The following is a 24252-nucleotide window of genomic DNA, read 5'->3' on the forward strand; positions in this document are numbered from 1 at the left end:
CTGCGTGTGTCTGATTTGCGGGACGACCGTGGCGACAGCAAAACGGCACAATGTGGAGAGACATTTCAATACGTGTCACAAAAGCTACCATGATAAATATCCACCTGCAAGCGCCCTACGGGCAGAAAAAGCCCGTGAGCTAAAGACCGCTCTGGGTAAGCAACAGTCTTTTTTTACGAGGCCGGCCAAAAACTCACAAAAAGCAACCGAAGCCTCGTTTAGAGCTACACATTTTCTGATCAAGAAAAAAAAGGCATTTACAGATGGAGAAGTTGTCAAAGAAGCGATGTTATTAATTGCTAACACTGTATTTAAAGACGAGAAAAATGGAAGCGACCTAATCTCCACTCTTTCCGACGTCCAACTGGGGGCATCTACGATGGCAAGACGAGTATCAGCTATGTCCAGTAACTTGGTCGATCAGTTGGAGCAGGATCTGGCGAAGTGCAAGTGGTTTAGCCTCCAGTGCGATGAGTCCGTGGACAGCAGCAGTACAGCGCAGTTATTGGTTTTTATCCGGATGGTGTTTAATGATTTCTCCACAAAAGAAGAACTCCTGACACTACTGCCCTTAAAGACAACTACGAGAGGAGTTGACATTTATAACACGGTGAAGGAGTTTTTCGTGCAGAAAAAGGTGCCATTGGAAAAGCTGGTAGCGGTGACAACAGACGGGGCTCCTGCTATGGTCGGCCGACAGACAGGTTTCATCGCTCACTGTAAACGTGACCCAGACTTCCCCAAATTTCTGCATTACCATTGCATCATTCACCAGCAGGCGTTGTGTGCGAAAGTGATCGGCTTTGGGCACGTGATGACTCTCGTTGTGAAAATCATAAACAACATCCGCTCCAAAGCAAAGCAGCACAGGATTTTCAAGGTACTATTAGAGGAGATGTCAGCAGAATATGGGGACCTACTGCTACACACAGAAATCAGATGGCTCAGCAGAGGACGAGTTTTGCATCGTTTTTTGTCTCTTTTGCGTGAAATCAAAGAGTTCATGCAGTCCAAAGGCGAAGATGTCTCACTGCTAGAGGACACAGAGTGGACACTTGACCTTGCATTTTTGGTGGACATTACTGGGAAACTAAACCTCCTGAACTGCCAGCTGCAAGGCAAAGGTAAGACTGTTGTCGATATGATAAGTGCTTTAAATGCATTTAAAGCCAAAATGAATGCATTCTCTGCAGATTTACAGAGAAAAAAAGTTCTGCACTTTCCCTCTGTGCAGTCAGTGCTGAAAGACAATGCTTCTGCATCTGAGACATTTGAAAAAGTGGCAGAAAAGTACATTGAAGTAATAAACAGACTTGGGCAAGAGTTTGAGAATAGGTTTTGTGACCTTCATCAGCTTGAACCATGTGTGTTCTTCATTTCCAACCCTTTCATGAATGGGGACACAGCATGCTTTGCTGAGCAGTTAAGTGCAACGTTCAACTTGGATGCTGGACAGGTGGAGATTGAAATTATAACATTGCAAAATGATCTCCATCTCAAAGCCTACCAGGCTGCACCAAACTTTTGGCGCCTTGTTGACACAGAGAAGTACAGTGGAGTATGCACAGCAGCCATGAAGGTTGCCAGCCTGTTTGGCTCAACCTATCTCTGTGAATCAGCATTTTCTGACATGAACTTCATCAAAAACAAACACAGAACACGCCTCACTGATGCACATCTGAGAGACTCACTCACAGTTGCAGTGTCAAGTTACACACCAGATTACAACACACTGGTGAACAGCATGCAATGCCAGTCTTCCCACTAACCAAGGACGGATACCAGATGTAGTCAGTGACAACATGGTAGTGCCATGGCAAAGTTGAATTAAAATATTGAAGAATTGTGTTCAATTTAAAAGTGTGTTCATGACATTTAAAAGTTATAATTTTGTTAAACATAACACAGACTTGGCCACTAGTTCAAAATGTGAAATAAAAAATGTATTACATATTTAAAAATATGTAAGTTGATTTTGTTTAACATTACATAATTGTTAACTTTTTGAAACATGTTGCAACATAGTTCATGATTTGTTAACAGGGCATGTCAGTGGCTTGTGCAAATGGGATATTTTTTGCTAAAATGTAGTGATGTAAGTGATCATCTGAAAATGTAACAAATACTGTGATTAATAGAGATAAAGTGTTGAATATTGATATCTGTTTCCCACCTTGTTGTCATTTTTGATAATCATTGTTAGAAATCATTAACATGATCAGTGTCTTTACATAGGTGAGTATTACTAATCATTATAAATAATGTATAACTAAAGGCAAACTGAGCAAATTTGTTATTTCAGAAGAGCGTATCAAACTGGTAGCCCTTCGTATGATTCAGTAACCGTGAAGTAGCTCTCAGTTTCAAAAAGGTTGGTGACCCCTGCTATAGAGTATGATGTTTGCAGATGACATTGTGATTTGTAGTGAGAGTAGGGAACAAGTGGAGGAGATGCTAGAAGAGCGGAGGTTGGCCCTGGAAAGGAGAGAAATGAAGAATAAAGGCAGCAAGACGGAGTATATGTGTGTGAATGAAAAGGACTCAAGTGGAAGAATGAGGTTACTGGGAGAAGAGATACAGCAGGTGGAGAATTTGAAGTACCTGGGGTCAACAGTTCCGAACAATGGAGATTGTGAAAAGGAGGTGAAGAAGCGTGTGCAGGCAGGATGGAACGGGTGGAGAAAAGTGTCAGGCTTGATGTGTGATAGAAGAGTTTCAGCTAAAATGAATGGAAATGTATACAAAGTGGTGGTAGTACCAAGTGAGATAATGCAAACAGTTACCAAACTTACATGTCAATCTAATAGCTAATTGGTTCCCCGTATGCATTTTTCATTGCTCTGTTAAAGTCTATTCAGTCTTTTAAAACTTTATTTAACAATTGAAAAAAACTCAATGAGTGGTGTGTTAAAGCTACCAATGTAACACTATTTGCAAGTACTTGCAATTATTGTCTAATTATATATACACGTATATATCACTGACTAAAAATGTTAATGAATAAATTCAATGGAGGTGATGCAGCCCTCGAAAGATGAGTTTCAAGACTTTTGCAGGATCTGAAGTTTTCCAATTGTGTCATTCAGTAATCGTGTGGTATGTTGCCATTGACACAATTCAAAACTATTGCTCATTATGTATTTTTTTTTGTATGAACAGATACAAAATGCTGTGGCTAATAACAGCAACTTTCAATATGATTCAAGTGTGGGTTGTTATTCCTGCAGGGCAAGACATTTTTACCTTTGCATATTGAGCAACCCACGAACACACGACATTGTGCAGATGTCAGACAGACCTTGACAGTGAATGTTTCAGATGCTATTCTTAATCATGCAAATAGTCCACACAGCACTGTTCTGAATCTCATGGCTTCATTAAACTTATACAGTGGATTCAACATTCACGGCCATGCAAATTTGTAAATTTTTAACGCCAGAATATACAGTAATGTCCAGTGTATACGCCGCTAATTTTTTCTTAAACTTTGAACCATGTGCAGCTAATTTATGGCTATGTTTTAATCTTTACTCCAAAAGTACCAATAATCTTTTCGTTTCTGTGCCACTCGCGAGTGAGGAAACGTTAGTTGGCAGGAGCTAATCACGAGCTATCAGTGAACTCTCAACAAGCTTGTCAATTGAAGGAAGTCATCACTCAATAAACCAGTCTGACTCACGATCAAAGCATTCATTGATGCCTGCCAGGGCACTGCGATGATGTCAGCCTCCCTTTGGGCTCCTCTGGCTCCCTCTGGTGGAGTCAGGCAGCATTGCAGCACCATCCAATGATAAAACACCTGTTTTTTTTTTCATTTCAACTCGTATTGGTACTGGTATATTTCCTAGCTATATTTTCAGTGTTCAGTTGCTGTGCGATGAGCGTAGTGTTTGCAAGGGCTTTGTAAGATGACACCATGAGTCAGAGTCACTTGTTATATTGAGTAATGAACTCATGCAATTGGTTGCAAGTGATTGCTCCAAAGTCCCGACCTAAATACTATTGAGATGCTGGGATTGCAGTTGTTGCTGCTAAGGTGGCCCAACCAGTTATTAGGTTGGGGGGAGGGGTCTCTTTTTCACACAAGGCCATGTAGGTTTGGATTTTTTTCTCCCTCAAAAATACAAATTTCATTTAAAAACTCCCTTTTGTGTTCAGTTGTGTTATCATAGACTAATATTTAAATTTGTCTGATGATCTTAAAGATTTAAGTGCAACAAAAAATAAAAAATAAACTCTGTAGATGTCTAAACATTTATCAATAACAATTAGCAATTTGTAAAAATAGAACAGGCACAGATTAGATTTAACAAAGAAACCCATGCGGTCCCAAACACTCTTTAGCAGCAGAAAAGCTGTGTGAGTAACTCCTGAAGCTAGAAATGACAGGGATGTCTGGCCTTGTTTTTAAAGATGCAAAAGAGGGGAAAACATATCCTCACTGGCAGGAAAGTGGGTTACAGTTGAAAGACACATGCAACACTGCCTTTTTTTAACTCCTCAGCAAGCCAAGGGATGTAATAAAACATGTCCTTGGTTCCTAGCAACAAAGCTTTTGCAGTTAGATGATTGCGTCTACCAGACCACACTATCAACAAGTATAAAAGAAGGGGGCTAAAGTATGCGATTGTTCTGGGAGGCTAGAGACGGAAATCGAAATGCAGACAGACAAGTAGGCATTGTGTAAAACCCTGAACTATCTATTACATAGTCTACAGAGATGGTTTTTAATCGCATCATACCCAAACTGGGGCGTTTGAAAACTGAGGTTTTATTGCTTGTGTTAGTATGTGAAAAATGACCAGGCCGCAAACTACAGTCCTGTGTGGTGGGGTTTCAACATTATCTTTTTAGGTAGTGACAAAGTCATTATGAGAACCACAAAAGTTACATTTTTTTCTGAGCTCCAGTCACAAAAGGGAAGAGAAAGACAGGAAGAGTCTTACCAGCATGAGTACGCAAATGACCCGTGAGAGCATCACGGCGGCGGCAGGCGTAGCTGCAGAAGGGGCATTTGAAGGGCTTTTCACCAGTGTGCAACTTGATGTGTCGCAGCAGATTCCCCTTCTGAGTGAATGAGACACCACACTGGTTGCACTGGAATGGCCGGTCACCTTGAGGAGGAATACACAGGTGCTTATTGTCAACATTTTAAAGAAATGCCAACTAAAAAAGTTTGCCTCTGCATTTGTCGACATTAAACAATGCATTCTGATCATAATGGATTTGGAGGAGAGACCAGTTACATGAGATGACAAAAATATCAGTTAAATATGCTGTAGCGTATAATAAATGCCAGAGGTGGGAGCAAATTAATGTATTGCAAGTCTCAAGTAAAGATGTGCAAGCCTAAGTCAAATCTCAAGTCAAGACAAGACAATGTTGAGTCAAGTTGAAAGTCAGAGGCTTATAAATAAGGGAAACATGTTGTCTTGCTGGAATAATAACAATCAAACCAATAAAACAATAAATACATAAAAACAAATCAGACACGCACACACCCAGGCACACTATGGACACCACATTGTGACTCCCCGAGAAGGGGAAGGAGGACCCAGCAGTCCCAGATCTACAATCCAAGCCCCGCTTCCGAGTCCAAGGTCATCATAATTGTTGTGTGACTCAAAGTCACACCTCTGGTAAAATTAATAATAACAAACTGTTAAATTAATCTGACCCATGTAACAGTGACACTGTCACAGCGGAATTTTTCAAATAGCTCATTTACTGTATTAGACCTCATTACCGTACAAGTGTACCAGAGGTTCCACATTGACTCAAAAGTAAAACAATGCCCAATTATTATTATTACAAATTATCATACAAATAATTTTCATGTACAGTGCCGTCTATAAGTATTGGAACAGTGAACCCAGTTCATTTACTTTCGCTGTAGACTGAAAAAATGGGGTTTGAATGAATATGAGACCACAGAGCATTTATTTCCAGGTATTTACATCTGGATCAGATCTGGATCGGCAATAATTACTTTAGATATTATGGTTAAGTGATAGCAAATGTGGTGGCGTCACTCAACATAACCCAATTTTTGTGAAATGTGTTCCTGTTTTCTTTTAATTGTAAATTAGGTACCAAAATAAATGTGTTGATAGTCATTGCAGTATCACTGCAGGGCCTTCATAGATGGCAAGTGAGCGAGCTAACTAGTTAGCCTCTGCAATTTACTTGTTCTATACTTACGAAAATGTTTCAAACAGAGTAGGGAAGAAAGACAAAGAAGCCAAAAAAATACCATTTCCACACGGAATGAGAGGAGAACTTTTTTTTGGCTCAGTAGCCACTCTCCATGCAGTGTGAAAGGTAATGTTATCTGTTATCTTAACAGATGTTATCTTAACGTCATGTCTCGTAATATTACTGATATTACTGTCTAGTGACCAGAATACTACATAGAACTTGTCTTTTCAATATTTTTGGAATAATCATAATTGGCCACAGTCAACTACAAAACAGCAATCATTAATTAATTATTACTTTGTCAAACAGCAATATAGCGAGGGATGACTATATTTTAATTTTTGTACTGTATATATAATTTTTCTGTATTTTTTTGCATGTAATAAATAATAAACAGCAATATCTTAATGATTTAATTAATTAAAGGAAATGGTAAAAACAATACAACTTGAAATGGCTGACGGAGGGGGACTCTATATAAAAGCTCACCGAGGGCGCCACATTGGATTGGGTTCCCTCTTCTCCTACAGGAAGTAGTCAAGGTGGGAGAACGTCTCCGTTTTGCAAGTCCCAAGTCAAGTCTCAATGTAAGCCAAGACTGGTCTGGTCAAGCCCAAAATCATAGGCATGGAATGTTTAAGTCCTTACAAGTCATAAGCACTGTTAAGTGCTTACCAAATAAAATACCATGACCTCATAATTTGCAATTTGAATACTTTTAATGAGGGCACATTTCATTCAAGACACTCTGTGAAGTCCAAGTCGAATTGCAAGAATTTGATGATACGGTCAAATCGAGTCCAAAGTCATCAAACTTGAGTCAGTGACCTGAGCCCACTCCTCTGGGAAGTTGGATTTGTAGCACATGGCTACACTGTTTTGCTCCAATGGAAAATCATTTGATCAGCAGTCGGTTGGAAAAGAGAAATGTGATCCTATGCTGTGACAACCGGGGCCGTCATGGCGTCAGTTAAAACAGGTTGCGGGGGATTCCGAGGATATTTTTCCCTGATAATAATTTCAAGTCTAAGCCATTGCCTGGGAACAAAACAACACAATAAAAAGAAAGCATTCCACGCCCCATGTTAAAGACAGCACATGACTCAATTTAAAGACAAGGAAAAAACAGTGCTTTGTTTTGTTTTAGTACCGTTTGGTTGTCGATTGACTGCTTCTGAGGTCATACTTTGTCCAGATATTCTGTCTGGTGTATTATTCGGGCTCCCACCCATGGATTCTCCCACAGAAGCCCCTTCCTCTCCTCTTTGGTCCTCATGTGCCGGGCTTGTGTTTTCAGCCTCCTCATTTGTGTCTTCTTCTTGTTTGATTTGTTTATCAGCCAGTTCTTGAAAACAAAAAGGGACACTCTTTAATGCACAATTTACATTATTTAACACCAATTATCCAGATAACAGAACAGAAAAGAAAAACTAAACAGGCTGAGAACCGAGTGTTAGGACGATGGGCTGAATTTGCTCATTGGTTGACTTGAATGGAGGATACAGTTTAACTAGGCAACTCAACATGTAGGCCGATTTAGGATGGACTGACACAGTGCCAAAAAAAGAGGAAGAGAAACAGGCTGGGCTGGTTCCTGACTGTCTCCAGGGAGAGAAGGAGTGTCTGAGGCCCCGTCTTTTATAGCTTCTTAGCAATGGACACGGGCCCAATGATGAGGGTATGACATTGCAAAATTGTGTGTGTGCATGTGTGGAGATAGCCGCACATAGCGGCTGCTCTCACCTCCAGTTTGAACTAAACTCAACGGGGGGCTGGGCTCCAGTCTGATTTGTCATCTTACCAAAACACTTTGGACACCTGTACATTTTCTTTACTTGCTTATTTGCTTACATTGTGGGAACAGTTTTGTTTGACCATAACTGCGACAATGCACAAAGCACGGCTCTTAAAGCAGCGGTTGGCACAGTGATAGCCTGTGGAGGGGGCGCTCAACAAAGGATTATTTGCAAGGGCTGCCATGATAAGTGCATGCATCATCAAGTTAGTCTGAGTGTCTGTCACTTAGAGAATAAAATAACAGATTCCTCTCATTTGGTGGCCAGTAATGCTACACACGTCTCCATTTAAAGCCAAAGGACTGGGGTTCAAACCCAACCCAGGACAGTTTACAAAAAAATAAAGCGAAGGCTCATAATGGGGTGTGGGGCCAGTGAGTCTGAACCAAAAAAAATCCAGGGTTGTATGTTTGTTCTGTACTGAAGGTTTAGTACGTAGCAAATTTTGTGGGCCAAGGTGACCTTAAGGCATACCTGTCAACCCTCCCGTTTCACCAGGAAACGATTGTATTGTAGTTGTGTAAATTGTATGAACTACCGAACCCCTTTAGGAGAGAAATAGATTAGATCTGGCACCAAGCTCTCAGACTGGAGGTGTCCTATATAGTCTGACTGGTGTGTCCCACCTAGTCCTTAAGCATAAATTGATGAAGCCTGCTCAGATTAGAGATGAAACCTGAACAGTCCAGTTGCTATCGATTGAATGCCCTGTGAATACAATAACCAGAATGAATGAGAATATTCACATAGGCCATTTTAATAGATTCACAAATTTTCCAGTATTTTAAATATTTAAAATAAAAAACTCCTTTCCCATTTTGCAGGAGCAAAACAGCTTCTGGTCCGACCCCCTCACCGGGATCTTCCAGAAATTGTCTAGGGGATGGGTAAAGACCTGACTCCTGATGGATATTCTTCTACACAGGAATGCCTTAAAAACACGCTTGGTTGAGTTTGGTGTAGAACCGTGACCTCAACCCCCACTAAAACACCTTTGGGATGAACAGAAATGGTGAGCCAAAAGGGCATCACTCAGGTCCCACATCAGTGATCGCTGATAAATGTTCTTTTGGGTGAATGGATGACAATTCCCACAGACTAACTTTCCGGGAGAATTGAGGCGGTCAAAACTGCAAAGGGGGAGCAAATTCATACACGATATTACCTATATACTGTAAGTATAATGGCCAAGTGTCCCAATACTTATTTTTTCAAAACAGTGAAACAGACATGGTCTATTTATTTGCATTAAAACACACAATATATTTTATAATAAAAGCAAATGTTAACAATATCATGTCCATTTGATAAGATGACAATTTGCAGTATGAGAGATAGAAGTCTGTAAAATACTTATCTTGCCTCTGGTGTGAAATAAAGTAAAAGGGGTTTTTTGTAGGTAATGGTGTGAAAATGCCAAGACATGAAAACTTACTTGTCCAGACGACCCAGTTTTGGGATTTACAACAGCAAAAATAACGCTGTGACTACATCCTGTTGTTTAACGTCTGCTTCACCGATATGACTACATAATTTAGCTGTCCCCTCAGGCTACAGTAGCGGCTTCATTTTCAAGACCCGTGAAGGTCGAACAAAACAATAGTTGTGAAAGAAATTAGCGCCAGACTTGTCAAGGAAGCTCCTCCATTCATGATGCTTGCAATGTATGGTTCCACTTTAGGACGAACATTATGAACGAGCCTCGTCCTCACGGCCGTATCCTGGCAACAAGGAGCAGACCTTGCATCTTCACATCCGTCTCCGCCAGTACGACTGAGTGGAATGTTTCAAGCGGTCAACTGAGGATTACTTGAAATAATTTCTATGACAAATGTCACAGCTCTGTTCATTGCAAGTACAGTACAGCCAACTATGTGTTTCCATGCAACACATCTCACGTTTGAGAAGGAACAATTTTCTCCAAATTATGTGACATCACTCATCATTTGTACACTCTTTGTTAATTATATACATTTAATGCAATGTGTGCATACTGTAGAGTTGGGCACTCACCATTAGGGCAATTCCGAACATAAGGATCATTTTGGCCATTGTTGTTCGGTGTTGACATTTTTGTCTTCTCCTTTCCGGGTGAGCACTGGCCATTACCTAAAAGTCAAAGAAAAAAGTCAATAATATTCACTTTGTTCCTCAAAAGAGACCCGAGTGCCAAAATGTGTATTTTTTTTTTAAATAACAAACATTTTATTCATTTAAATATATAATTTACTCCAATAACATACTCAAAATATGACTAATGACCATGAACAAATTCAAATAGGGAGTCAGGCAAGAATGTCTGTGAGAAAGAAAGCTCTAAAAAATGCTGGTTGTTTTTTCAAACCAACAGCTAGGTTGAGTCTGTTGGTTAATTCAATTTCTCAGTATTCTGAGAAACCAATTCGCTTGGTTATCTCTGTTTGGAAAAAAAAAAGTTATTAGCTGTTGGGTTGTAATTTCTATAATGTTTTATAATGACCAAATTTCTATAATGACCACACATCTCATCTGAGGCGACAAAATTCAGCACAATGCAATGTTTGTTATATGCCCACTATTTTTTTTTACCGTATAGTTGACTTTATATTATTATATAAAGCTGCATATAGTTAAGATGTTAGTTTGTGAAGCACTGTTGAGTACTAGCTCCAGGAATCAATAGGTACATTAGCAAGCTAACTGTTAGCTAACGTTACTAGCATAAACGTCATTTCCTGAAACGTAGCAAGCTATGTAGGAACCAAACTATGTACTTGAAATGACAAGAGACATGCATAATGTGTTATAGCTAGGAGAACAACGTTAGTTATATCGTCAATTTGGTGTTTTATGTGATTTCATGAATCAATCTGAGCGTTGTGGTGAATCTGTGTTTTTTTTTTTTTAGCTAGCCTGCTGCATGCTAGCGAGCATCAGCTAGTTAGCCAACATCAGTCCAGTTTTAGCTAGTTTGGGTGCGAATTCGACGACGAGTGTTGTAAAATGTCAAGCGAGGTAATGTCGAGGTAAGCTACTTTATAGGTCATCTGAATTTTCATCTTAATTTTATGGGTATTGTTTAACCATTATATAAATAATGGTAATAATAATAATGGTGACAACATTATGTTGTCATACTATATATTGTCATTATGTGCCTGCTATATGCCCTTTACATAGGAAATGAATGGGACTAGGTAGGCATTGGTACCAAGCTACAGTGACAGTTTTTAACACTGAGTGCACCATCTTGTGATTAAAATATCTATTGCTGTATTTCAACTGTAGTAGTTAAGTACTTTACTGAAGTTTACTGTCCACTACAGAGGTGGACAACTTAGCTGGAGCTGGACAACAGCAATGCGTGTAGTTTATTTGCCTTTTTGTCTGTATTCTATCAGGATATCTGTGCTGCACTTTGGACTGTGCCTGAGGGCAGGTCTACAGAAAAACTGATCACAGGAGAGGAGAGGCTTGCCACAGTGCAGACTTTGGTGTCTCACCTTGTGGAAAAATGTGGAGAAACGTGAGTAAAAAAATTTTTTTTCTGTTTTTTTTTTTTTTATTAGTGTACGCCCTGACTCTGAAAGGTCATAAGTTAGATCTCCAACTAAGTTATACCAAATACCGTTCAAAATGGTGGACGATATCTCCCTGCTCTGAAAATGTCATGTGAGTTTTTATATTACAGTATTCTGTAAATGTTGAATTGTAGTAAATATTTATTGTTACAAATAATAAGTATCATTATAATATTAAAAAGCAAGAATTGCATATTAGCAAATCGACTTGCTGCGTTGAAAGAACCCAGCAGTGTAGTATATATATGAACCCTGAATTGGGTTGTATGAACAACCCAACAGTTGTATTAAGGGAACCAACCAAATTTGTTGGGTTACATTAACATAACGTGTGGTTGGTCCAATATTTTACCAGTGCTGTGTTGGGAAACTACACAAATTGGTTTGTTTTTAAACCACCATTTTTAAGAGAGCAGTGATGCTCGCCACTTAAAAGTACCCAAGGTCTGTAAGAACCAATGCATTGGTTCTTACAGACCTTGGGTACATTGGAGGTGAGACTTATGAATTGAAAAGTAACCTCGCAGGTAAAGGGAATGCATTGAATTTGTAGAAATAGAGAAGTTTTTTTCTTAAAAGATAGTTGATTCTCAGTCTTTTTTCATTGCATGGCAATTCTGAATGCCAAAGGAAGCTAACTGAACTGTCCTTATGTAACTATGGGATCCAACTGTCCGGCAAACATGGATCAGATTGCAACCTCTCAGCACTTCAGGCTATGGATAGCCCCTGTCCACTCAGAGGGAGAGAAAACAAATGCCTTATCCCCTTACAGCCTTCTCCATCAGGGTCACTTAAACAATACAGTGACTACAGGCAAACACCCGAACTGACCCAGCTGTCCCATCCCTAGGAACCAGAGAGTGAGTCATCAAGAACAGACATCTACTACAATTTGTGAGTTTGACACCTGCGATAATGAAAAAATACATTCATTGTTTCCACTTTCTGTGTTAGTTCAACTTAGTTTAATTCTACTGGCATCGTTCTCCTAGGAGGGGCACCCTGGGCGATGCTGTCCATGATCCATCCTTAGGTCTGGGCTCAGGTTGCAATGCTTGGAAGAAATCTCAGGTGACCAGAGTGAGCTAACCCCTTGGTAACGCTGTCCCAGGGACAGGGCTGGCCCAGATTTGTCTTAAAGAATTTTCCATGACTGTGAACACAGAGAGCTAAGGTAAAGTAAACGGTGGCCTTGAACACGGGTTTTTGAGTTATGTTGGCTCAAATGTGAAAAAAAGATAATGATCCCCTAAAAATGAACACCAAGAAGACTTGAGGTTATAGAGGTCTACAATGACAACCATCTGTGTATTTTCATGTAATAATGAAGAGAGCAACAATGCTAACATTACAGTCAGACCAATTGCAAACCTGCCAACATTTTATGGGTGAGCTTTTTAAAAAAGACCTGTGTTCGTGTGGACTTGCTAACTTCTGGTCCCGAGCGAACGATGGTAATTAAAGAGGGAAGGAGGGTGTTATTGCAGTGGGAACTCATTTATGCGTAACAGTAAGTAGATACAACATTATAAGAGATGAGGTGGGCTGTCTGCTCTATGAATGAGTCTTACACAGACAGGAAATAATGTAGTACAAGTCTACAAATCACAGCCTTTGCGGCAGCTTGAGGATTTTTTTGGAGCTGCAACTCACGCTACATGCAGAGACTAAAGGCTTCATTAAAGGGGACCTATTATGCTCATTTTTTCGACCCTTTGAATTGAGTTGTGGTCTCCTATAGAGCAGCTACACCCGTACAGAATACTTTTTAGATTTTCCAGAATCTACACCTATTCCATCAGAATTTTTACTTTGATTTGTGCTTCCTGCCAAAATGATGTGTTTTAATTTCATCAAACGACCAAAGTGCTTCCTAACTATGAACCATATGAGGAAGTCTGCCCCTCTGTGACATCACAAAGGAACAGTTTTACCACGCCTTTGAAACCAAGCGTTTTGAGCCATTCTAAACTTCTTTCAGGGCTCACTTCCAAATGCAAAAACCTCATTATCTGAAACTTTGGCATCATTTAACACGAGAATACAAGATTCTAACTACATTTATATGTCAGAAAAGTGGGAAAAGCAGATAGGTCCACTTTGTACAACTAAACTAAAACTAGAAAATGCATACCTTGGAGCAGCGAATCATGTATTTAAGTGTAAGGGTCAAAATGCATGCTGTGTCTTGTTGGCGGGTCTGGAATTTGCAAAAACCCAAGCCTTATTTTAATATGTGTAGCAAAGCCTACTTATTTTTTTGCATTTTACAAAGCTGTCGTCTGTTAAGTTGTGGGTATATGAAAAAGACGGACTCCTCTGTCTAGCAGGGTTTCCACGCATTCTGGAAAAAACTAAAAATGACTAAACAATTTTCCAGTCATTGAAAACATATGGGAAATGAGGAAAAAAAAATCTAATGTCCTGGAAATGGTAAATTTATTCTGGATATTACTTATCTTACCTCTGCCTCATGAGCAAACGGATTAAAAGTCTGTTGTCAGCTTACCTTCTGGGCAACATTAAAGCTGTCCTGCTTCTAGCCGGTGTTGTGTCCTACATGACTCTACCTGCCAATCAAATTTGCATTTCTGCTTAGAGCATTTGTACAACCCGGTGTTGCCATTGACTTTGTCACTACCTTTAGTGACTTTTCAGACCCCGTTAAGGAGTAGAGACAAAACTAACGATTGGTCCATATTATGTTACAACTTGCCTTTAAAGGGGATGAAAATGGGGATGAAAATGGGGATGATCCTGTCCATGAGGAGGTTTTTCGTTTATAACGTCATAAAAACACGGTCTATCGTTTTCTCCCATGAAATTACTACATTTTGCCCTTATTTCCATCTTTTCCCATTAAAAAATGTACTACAGGTGATAAAGGGTACATGGAGCTAGTGACAGGCAGTGCAAAAGCCTGGTTATGTATGAGTTGCATATGACGTGATTAATTCAAATCAACTGCACAAAAGAGATGGAAGGACATGAAAACAAAGAGACCATCACTGATAAAAAAAAGAAAAATAGCAGAAATAGTAGAGGCAGAAAATAGGATGTTAAGACAACAGCACTGTTGGCTTTACTGTTTGGCTTTACTCTCATGTAAAATCAACCACTTTGGTTGAATGATTTTCACACAATTTTTTTTCATTTTACTTTATTGTAATAAAATTACAGCTGTGTTTTCAATTTCTGCAGTTCCAACTATTTCCAACTATTACATTCTTGTAAACTTCACCTAGTGATGACTTTATTCAATAATATTTGGACTTTATTCTCATTTTCTAAAAAAAAATGGCAAAACATTATAACTTTGTTGTTTTGTTTGTTTTTCCACAATATTTTGACTTAAAAAAATCAAATTAACCATTCAAGATTTAGCTTTGTTTTACTAAAATGATATAATTTTCATAATGTTGCAAAATTATAACTTTAATTAAATGTATTTTGACTATAAAATTACTGCTGTTTTTGTACATTTTCCAAATAGTTAAACTTTGTTCTTGTAAATGTAATAATATTTATATTATATATTGATATATAATAATATTTATATTAATAATTATGACTTCACGCAGACTTAAATATCAACTTTATTTGTTTTGTTTTTTTTTACATAACATTTCCACTGGCGATGCTCCAAAAAACAAAAAACATCCACGAATTTGGTCACCCCTGAAATGAATATATGGTAACTAAAGCTGAGGTTCAAGCATTACATGACAAGAAATTGTCATACGTCACTCATGTATGATCGGTCTAAATCATGAATCATTGTTCCAAAAGTCCCAATATGAAACTGTAGTGTAATGCTGTCAACATAGGAGTCACACACTCACAACATCTGCTGGTGGCAAGGACGCAATTATTCTCCAAAGTGGAAGGGATGTGGTTTTTCCTGTCAAACCCAAACCCTTCAGAAGATTCAAAACACACCAAATACACACGCATACATAGGAACTAACACCACAGGTGCCGCAACAAACACTGTTGTTGAATGCAATATTTGTAAGAATTAACCATAATTTACATGTATAATTATGATTATATTACGAAAAGATTGTGAAAGATGTCTGAAAAAATTGTGGTTTAGTTTGGCCTCATTCACATTCTGACGAAAAGTTCACATTCTAAAGAATGTGAAAATTTTTTAGTACATATTCATATATTTTCTTGAATATAAAAAAACATTTGTTTAAGGGCTGAAAGCATTCATGTCAACCTGCCACGAACAAACTGAACGTATTGATGATTATCTATCAGAACATGCGACAAAGCAAATGAAGCATTTTAGTTTCATGGTTTTCCTCCTTCCGTCCCTCAAACACTAAAAGCATGCCTTCTCAAGGTTCGTTCACACAAATATATAATTCCCACGCAATTTGATACACCGTAAGGCTGCATATCACAGCTCTGAGTCATACTCACATATTCATTTGATTATAAACATACAGTAGATATTGTAGACTTTGCAAACTATATACCCCGCAAATTTGTAGATCTGTTAATAAAAACATTATTGTTGGAAATCCTGCTAGCTTATAATGATTAGGCCATTTATTGGTATAAAACACATCTAATTTGCCCTACATTGGTATTGCTCACATAAAAAGTAGTCCGGAGCAAACATGAACAGGAATATCACTTTAATAGTCACACTTTAACGCACATATCACAAACCAGCAGAAGTTTATCAATCCAGGTCACCAACCTCACTCATGGTTCAACCAAAAATAACACAACAAATAAATCAATAAAGATATAGAAATAGATGCTTACATACTAATATGCATTTGAAACAATGTTATATTTTATGCTAACTCACAGCACATGTTTGGCACAAACTCATATGAGCTCTAAAAGTCCTCACCAATGTCATGAACAAACGACTAGCAGGTTTCTATTGCATTGAGTTAAAAACCTGCTGAAAGGAAACCAGCAAAGAGTGATGGAGCACCACAAAGTACACATCCAGGCTTTGCTACATTAAAACAGGATGTCAATAATGCTTGTTTTGCTCTCATTTTGGTGTGAACAGGAAAAAGGCTGCTTCGTGGGAAAATCCCTTAAATTGTGGTGACACTCGTATGCATCTACAAGATGTCAGTCGTTAAGAACAATCAGTGCGACGATTTCACGATAACTAAAAGTAGAATTGTTCAACCTAAAATTTCTGGAGAAATGTGCTTTGAAAAAATGTGTAATATTTTTGAAAAGTTTTGACGCAAACCAAGGTTTGTTTATTGTGCTTTGAATTATGTAGGTTTGCTTGTGGAGACTCCCCAGGGCTCAATTCTTGGTCCCATCCTGTTTGCTCTGAACCTGATCCCATTTAGCACAATATTTAGAAAGTATGGCAGCCCCTGTCACTTTTATGCAGATACACGTACCGCTCACAAATCCCGACACCCCTTGTTGAGTCCTTTAATGACGTCAAGGTCAAGGTCTGAATGCTCAATTAGGACAAGACAGAGGTGATCCTGCGTAATAACACCAGCATTCTTTTGGACGTAGGCCCCCTCAAAAACCATGCATGTTCTACAGCCACCAGCCCTAAACAAATCAAATCGTTGTAAAGTCCTGTTTTTTTATCATATCATTTTTATCTTTGCAACATTTTTAACAAGTTATGAACACTTTTATGTTGTGACATGTGAAAGGATATAGTAGTCTCAAGTTAACATCTAATGATAGAGATAACATGGGTATGCTATACAGTGTATGTATACGCAGCAATAGTAAGTATAATATGGATCATGTGTAATATAGTATACATGTACTTCCTGAATGCCTTTATGTTTGTATCCAGTTCAAGGGAAGGAAAAGGCTCTGTAATGTAAAATGTATGTATCAGAACAATCAGGTTTGTTAATGACCAACTTTCAGAATTCTCTACCAAGACAAAGTTTTTGTAGGAAAGGCTTTCAGTAGGACAGATATCTCATAATGTCAATATCTATTAGTACAGATAAATGTTATATATTCTAGACCAGGGGTCGGCAACCTTTACTATGAAAAGAGCCATTTTACCCAATGCCCACTGAAGAAAAATAGCCTGGAGCCGCAAAACATATAGTATGTTTAAAACAACATTGGAGGGAATTTGGGGGTATCAAAGTAGTTCAGATAAGAAAAGACGAGTTGGAGTACTCTTGCTAGTTTTGGAGATAAACTTACATAAATGTATGTGTAAACTACTGTAAACGTAAAAACAAGTTCCCATGCCGCTGTTTTTAAATTATCTCGAATTTATTTTTTAGATTTGTAGGTAAGTATTACTTGTTTTCCTTCATGTACTGAACTGGATAGCAGTCAGAACTCACTCAGGATGCATTCATGGTCTCAGACAAAGTTGGATTTTTTAAAACTCATTACAAAAGACGTGCATTTTCCCCACTCGGGTGTTAAAAATATTCAAGCATCGCAAAGGGAGCCACAATAAAGAGGCTGAAGAGCCACATGCGGCTCTGGAGCCGCAGGTTGCTGACCCCTGTTCTAGACTGTTTTTATATTAATATGATTACCTAGAGGGCTGCACGGCGGACAAGTGGTTAGCGCGCGGACCCCACAGCATGCGTGGGTTTTCTCCGGGTACTCCGGTTTCCTCCCACATTCCAAAAACATGCAAGGACCCGTGTTGATCAAAGTTTCACAAAGACTAGATAAGGGAGAAGAAAGGTTGGAGGAGACAGACCTTCTTGAGCTGAGCAACGGACCTCATCCAAATTTACACTCCAGCGCACTCATTGAGGTCCGAAGGCCACCTCCAACTAGTGGGCCTAAGACGAGACTTATGAGCAGGAGAGACCGGGCCTTTTTTGTAGTGGGCCCAAAACTGTGGAACACCCTCCCCACTCATTTAAAATGGCCTCTGCAGTTGAATGTTTAAGTCTCATCTTAATACCCACTTTTATTTTCTGGTTTTTAACTCAGCATGAGTTGTGTGGTCCTCTTTTCCTTCAGTTTTGAAGTTTTCTCTTGTTATGTCTACTATATCGGATAATATGAGTGTCAATTGGACTATAGGGTTGTTAATTAATGTCTAAAGGGCTCTAATCATGTTAAATTGGAAGGCTGTACACAGGATTTCTATGCTCTAAGGATGAAAGTATTACATTGATAAATAAAGAATCCTACTTGGTGGAAATTTGGAAGCAATTTACCGATGAACGAGGGGTTACTACACTAGTATAGTTATTTATACACTAGGATGCAAGTTAAGAATGTTACTGTGAAGTGCGACCTTGAAGATGATTCTTTTAGATCACCTTTTACAAATGTAGTCTTATTATATGCCAAGACTCTGTATATACTATGTATGTATGTAGTATATGTAAATTCGAGTATCTGCTGTGAGGAAAGAAATCACAAAGTGACGAGAGATGCCAAACGCAACGCTAGTTGTTCTTAATGAAGACAAAGTCACTGGGGATCGCTAGAGTCCCCAGATCAAGTTAGAACAGGGGTGTCCAACTCAATCGCAAAGGAGGCCAAAACTCAAAGCCTACTTTACATTGCGGGGCAACCTGGACATTACCCCCCACCCACATAGGCATTTTACATCGGAGTGGGGGAAATGGGCTTTTTTGTGTCTAATCATTTCTACTTTCTGATGGAGTCTGTGGATGGTTGTTGTCGACTTTAGTTGTTTTGGCATAGTTGTTTGTTTCAATAAAGTTAATTGTTGCTCGACTACCTCTTTGTCATTCTCTCGATGTCTGGGCAAAAGCTGCAGCTACATTGCAATCTGTGAGATAGTGTATGTAACCCAGAAGCATTTGTAGCTGTGGAATGGGGCGATTGTCCATTTCCCATCATGCTTTGCTGTAGTTAAAGTGATCGCTTTGGACTATCCTATGCCTTTTTCACATGTTGTTTTCTACAGACGGGTTTTAGTAGATAAAATGTTGCTGTTTTAGTCATGTACAGTTAAATAATTTGGACTGTTGGTCTGATTCTGGTACCATTAAGAATGGTTGTGAATTTTGTGCCATGTATGATATTTATTCAAATCTAGATTCCAGAATAGTTTATACTGGAGGAATCATTGACTTATACTTTGTTTGATAACGTCCGGGAGCGGGGTCAACTCAATGCTATTTTCTAAACAGTTCCGTGGGCTGGATGAAATCGTATTGCGAGGTAGGCCCCCCAGGCACGAGTTTATGTGGTTTAGAACACTGCAATGAAAAAAATTGAAAAATGCTCTGGTGGAGGTTTATACCGCTGATTCAGTCATTTCACTGTCAATCTAAAAGGGATTCCGACCCAGACAGATCATCCAATCATCATGCAAAAGCCAAGCGTCCGGGCCAGCCCACTGCCCCACTGACCCCCAGAGACATTGGCTGTCCGATAGGTGGGACAGAGCCCAGCATTTATACAATGACCATCCAGTTTAGTTTTGTGTCGTGGAACAACCCACTCTAAGCCTCCCTTCCAAGTCAGTAGACGCTCAGTGTCTGGGGGGCTGTGTTCGAAACCGCATACTTTCTACTACATACTTCCATGCCCATACTATCCACACTCCATATTGCATACCCAATCCATCAAGCAAGTATGCAAAGCGTTTACACTACAGCGTACTACATGATAACCCACAATGCATTGCGCTCCTACCCGAGCCCAAATCACTTTAGCTCTAAACTCTTTAAATACATCACTTTATTAAAGTGGCCGTTTAGATCCTGAGTGTGCCATTTATTTATCCAAATACCAACCATTTACAATTTCATTCGGATGAATTCCACAAAATTTAAGCTAGCTGAAGTGAGCAACGCACTTTCGGTTATTTTCACAAAATAAAACACCTCCTTACTTTTCTCATACAAAAAACTGTAGTGATAAATCACTGCTTTTTACTTTGAAAAGCGAACCAACTTGCAATAAATCCTGCCTGACACCGCCGTTTCGTCCATCCTGCTGCTTAGTGTTCAGCCGACGTTGCATCATGGGTAATTTGGGAGTGAGTAGTAAGCTGATGATACATAATCAACATTTCTGACAAATGCAGTATGCATCTGGAAACTTCTTGCATACTCAAAAATCGCATTCTGACAGTGTAGACATACTACATACTCAAATAGTTAGTATGAGTAGCAGGTAAGTATGCGGTTTCGAATACAGCCACTGTGTTAAAGCGCCATCGCACTGCGGGGATGAATGGCACGGAACTCACTTCAGTTCCCTGTGAAAAGTAGCTTATTCTGAACAAAAAATGAAGCTATCCTAATGCATATTTAGTCAATGAAATGTGGGGTAGCTTCCCTTGTAGTCTTACAGCAATCATCGCTGGTCTAGTTCCATTATTTCTAATAGAAAAATTTGTCTTGAAATTTGACTAAACTGGAAGATGGCCAGCATCACCAAAATGATTCTTTGTCTTTTATAACTTCTCTCGTGTCCTTGCAATGGATTTTGCTTGGCACTGAATGTATAGATAAAACAATAAAAGCACTTACTAGCAGAGTAGACATTGGGCGCCTCCATTTCCCGTGAAAAGATCCAGCAGCTGAAGGAAAGACAATCACACTTACTTTACTTTCAACTTTTTGCACATACACGTTTAATATGTTACATATTTTCCTTTTAATTTAGCGGCCATGTGGTAGTCATGGACTGATTTAAAAGTGTGGGTGCAATACACAGGGGTGCCGAAGTATAATTTTGAGTCGATATTTCTTGTTTTTAACAGCTCTTTTTTGCATGTGTGAATAATATGATCGATAATAGGTCATTGATGAGGCGCTCGTTTACCTATAATGGATGAATCATACGTTATTTCTTGTTTTGGACGGAGCTGATCATGTGCTGTAATATGTAACTTCACATTATATATTTTATGAATAAACACGTGGTGAAACAATCAGTAATGCAGCCAAACAACTGGTTGCATAGTAACAGAGACTCTCTTATATAATACATGTAAGAAATCTCAATTTTAGCAATTTCTGCTGCACAATAATAAAGTTGTTATGTGAATTTAAAAATACTGTATATTAAAACCTCCACTGTGCGTATAGAAAACATTTCACTTTATGGTGTATTTATATATATATATATAATTTATTTACAAGTATATTTTGAGTTTTAATATGGAAATTAGACCACAATGGCTACAGTTTACTGGGAAGAATATGGAGTTATAAGAGTTATAAGAGCTGAAAGAATGAAAATCAGGTTGATATAATTACCTTTAAGTGTCTCTCCTGGGCAAGATTAGCTGGTAATTTCAGTCAAGGACTAAGGGAAGGGATGTTCGGTCGTCTCCCACACTGACTTTAAAATCCAAAATCACTTATTTTGTTCTAGTGATTTCTGAATAATGCAGGAAAGTTCTGCATATTTGAATCAGCAGCATCTCACAGGTGGCACACGCTGCATCAACGTCTTCTTCTGTGCCAATTAAAAATATAATATCTGTCCGGGAAAGTTCTATACGCAGACCTGACTCGACCCAAAGAACGCCGGAAAAGCAAGAGTTGACGGGCTTGTAAGAAGGAAAGAGGCAAGAGGGATGGATCAAACTGGATCCACCGGTTCCTAAGGAATTAGCCATCGCGACAGGGAGCAGCCAGTCTCCTTTCAAGGGACTGGAAAATCCGTTGGTAGTCGGTGTTGAAAGAAACTTTCGTGTTGGAAACATGACTCACTTGGTGTCGGAGCTGCGTGGTGCGGCTCGCCTCGCATGTTGCGGTGGAAGCTGGTAATGATGTAGTGATGCATGCATGCATGCACATTAGGCACGCCTGTTTTCACTGAAACTTATCGCTTTAGTTCAATAATTTTGAATTATATTGGGCACTTTTGATTTGAAATTATGAATTGAATATTAATGTACATGTAATTGAATCCCTAATCTAAAGCAAAATTGATTGCAATATTAAATATATGAGGGGAAATTTTAAAAGTTTTGCTTTTTATTATTATTTTTTTAACTGTCTCCGTTGTGTGGTTTCAGCCGGAGCGCCTGCCAGGCAACAGGTGATCCGACATAACCGAACCCTTCCAATGCTTCATTGAATTCAAATATCCATACATTTTAACTGAAAATGTCTTCTTTATATATACGTATATATATGTATATTTACCTGAAGTTCGTGTACGGTATTCTATCCCATGAGGTTGCACATCGATCCAGAGTGAATTCCTCGGTTCGGATCAGACGTCATTCTTGCGTCATGCTTGGTTCCGTGGCTGCGGCAGAGGTGCTGTTTTCGTTAAAATGCACCGCCGTCTCCCCCCATCTCCTGCAAAGAAGAGTTGCAGAGTGACAGGACACACTTAAAAGAGCTGATGATGCTCTTCCAAAGGTTTTACGTGTATATGCCACGGAGACATTGAGCGGTGAGAACTTACTTACCTCCTTTAATTTGGACTAATACCATACCATATAACCACTTCTAAATCCGCGATAGGCTTACATGGGCACATTTGTTGAAGTTATTTAATAATAACTGTCATTTAAGAAAGAACAACGACGTCGGGAGCCGTTATCAAGGTAAAAGAAACACATGATCATAATCACCGACACGAGCCCTCCCTCTCGTGGTTGGTAAGGGTTATTACAGTTCCGTTTCATTCCAGTGTGCGTTTGTTTTTCTAACAAAAATATCAAAGACACATATTGAAAAACTCCATTACTAAGGCTTAAATTTAAAAAACACGATTTAATTGAAAGTACTACAATTACACTGGTAGAAATACACAATTATTAGCCACGTACATTAGCACTCCAGTCATTTATAGCAAACAAGCTAATGCCAACTGGTGTGCAATGAATGGAACCTTATTGGTGACAATAAAAAGGATTTACACTACCCGCAATACCACGTAACGCCGAAAGAGGGCAATATTGCTCCATTTAATTATCATCATTTTCCACACCGCTGATTCTTATGCTGGTTTTATGCTCATCTGGTTTTGGGTGAGACCCGGACTGGTCACCATACAATCGCAGGGCACATATTAACAAATGAGCAGTCCTGAATATGAATTGGAATGTGGACCCAAAGAAAACCCACACACGCACAGGGACAACATGGAAATTCCATACAGAGTCAATGGAGAATCAAACCTCAATTCAATCTTGACTGTGTGGCCAACATGCTAGCCACTCATCCACCATTCAGCCCGTTTATATTTATATGTTGTATTTAATATACAAAGACTTAAGTCTATAGTTTGAAGTGATCTTGGAATACGTCAAAATGTACAATTCTCCTTTTTAAAACAGCTGTCAACCATGATCAATCATGGCTTTTCCTATGATTCGGTTTTCCTGTGGAATGGATGACGACCAAAAACTGAGTTACCACTGTAAAATATATCCAAAAATAGATCGCACCATACGCAGTAGTGCTGACATCGGTGGCGTGCAGTCGTTAAGCTTATGTTGTCTCGGTGCGGCCCTTTACGCCCCATTGAGCTGTCAGTTCCGGGTAGCCCAGGTAGCCAATTATAAGGCCCATCGTGGGGTGAAGGTAATTGAGCAAAATTAAGAATGCTGTTGGGCTAATTGAGTGTAGGTTGATACTCAAATGACAAGATGGATATTCACATTTTAGGCATAATCCTCAAGAAAACCATTACTTACTCTAGATGTTTTACATATAAAACAATCATAAGTGACCTATCATATAACAGAGGTACCTGGTTAACATGCACTATGTCATTCAATCAATAAAACCAGA

General features: G+C 39.0%; 1 protein-coding gene and 1 long non-coding RNA gene across 3 annotated transcripts in view; one reads left to right on the forward strand and one right to left on the reverse strand.

Annotated features, from left to right (window-relative positions):
- The window catches only part of ikzf2 (IKAROS family zinc finger 2), a 30527-nt gene extending 7750 nt beyond the window's left edge, over positions 1-22777 (reverse strand). Inside the window, exons 1-5 of one of the 2 annotated variants that reach the window (XM_058081638.2) lie at positions 22651-22777; positions 21022-21071; positions 10008-10103; positions 7349-7543; positions 4947-5114 (exon numbers count right to left, since the gene is read on the reverse strand). In XM_058081638.2, the coding sequence (XP_057937621.2) occupies positions 4947-5114; positions 7349-7543; positions 10008-10103; positions 21022-21049 (487 nt within the window). In that variant the 5' untranslated portion in view covers positions 21050-21071; positions 22651-22777. Of the gene's footprint in view, positions 1-4946; positions 5115-7348; positions 7544-10007; positions 10104-21021; positions 21072-21753; positions 21930-22650 lie in introns of those variants that run through there. The other variant, XM_058081637.2, reaches the window with a different exon arrangement.
- LOC131135578 (uncharacterized) lies at positions 11391-12933 on the forward strand. Its single transcript, XR_013629629.1, has 3 exons — positions 11391-11499; positions 12408-12451; positions 12550-12933. It is a non-coding gene; the product is annotated as an uncharacterized LOC131135578 (long non-coding RNA).
- Positions 22778-24252: the final 1475 nt, after the last annotated feature.

The sequence above is a fragment of the Doryrhamphus excisus genome, linkage group LG12, assembly GCF_037039965.1.
Source record: "Doryrhamphus excisus strain RoL-2023G ecotype Guam linkage group LG12, RoL_Dexc_Guam_v1.1, whole genome shotgun sequence".
NCBI classification, from domain to species: domain Eukaryota; kingdom Metazoa; phylum Chordata; class Actinopteri; order Syngnathiformes; family Syngnathidae; genus Doryrhamphus; species Doryrhamphus excisus.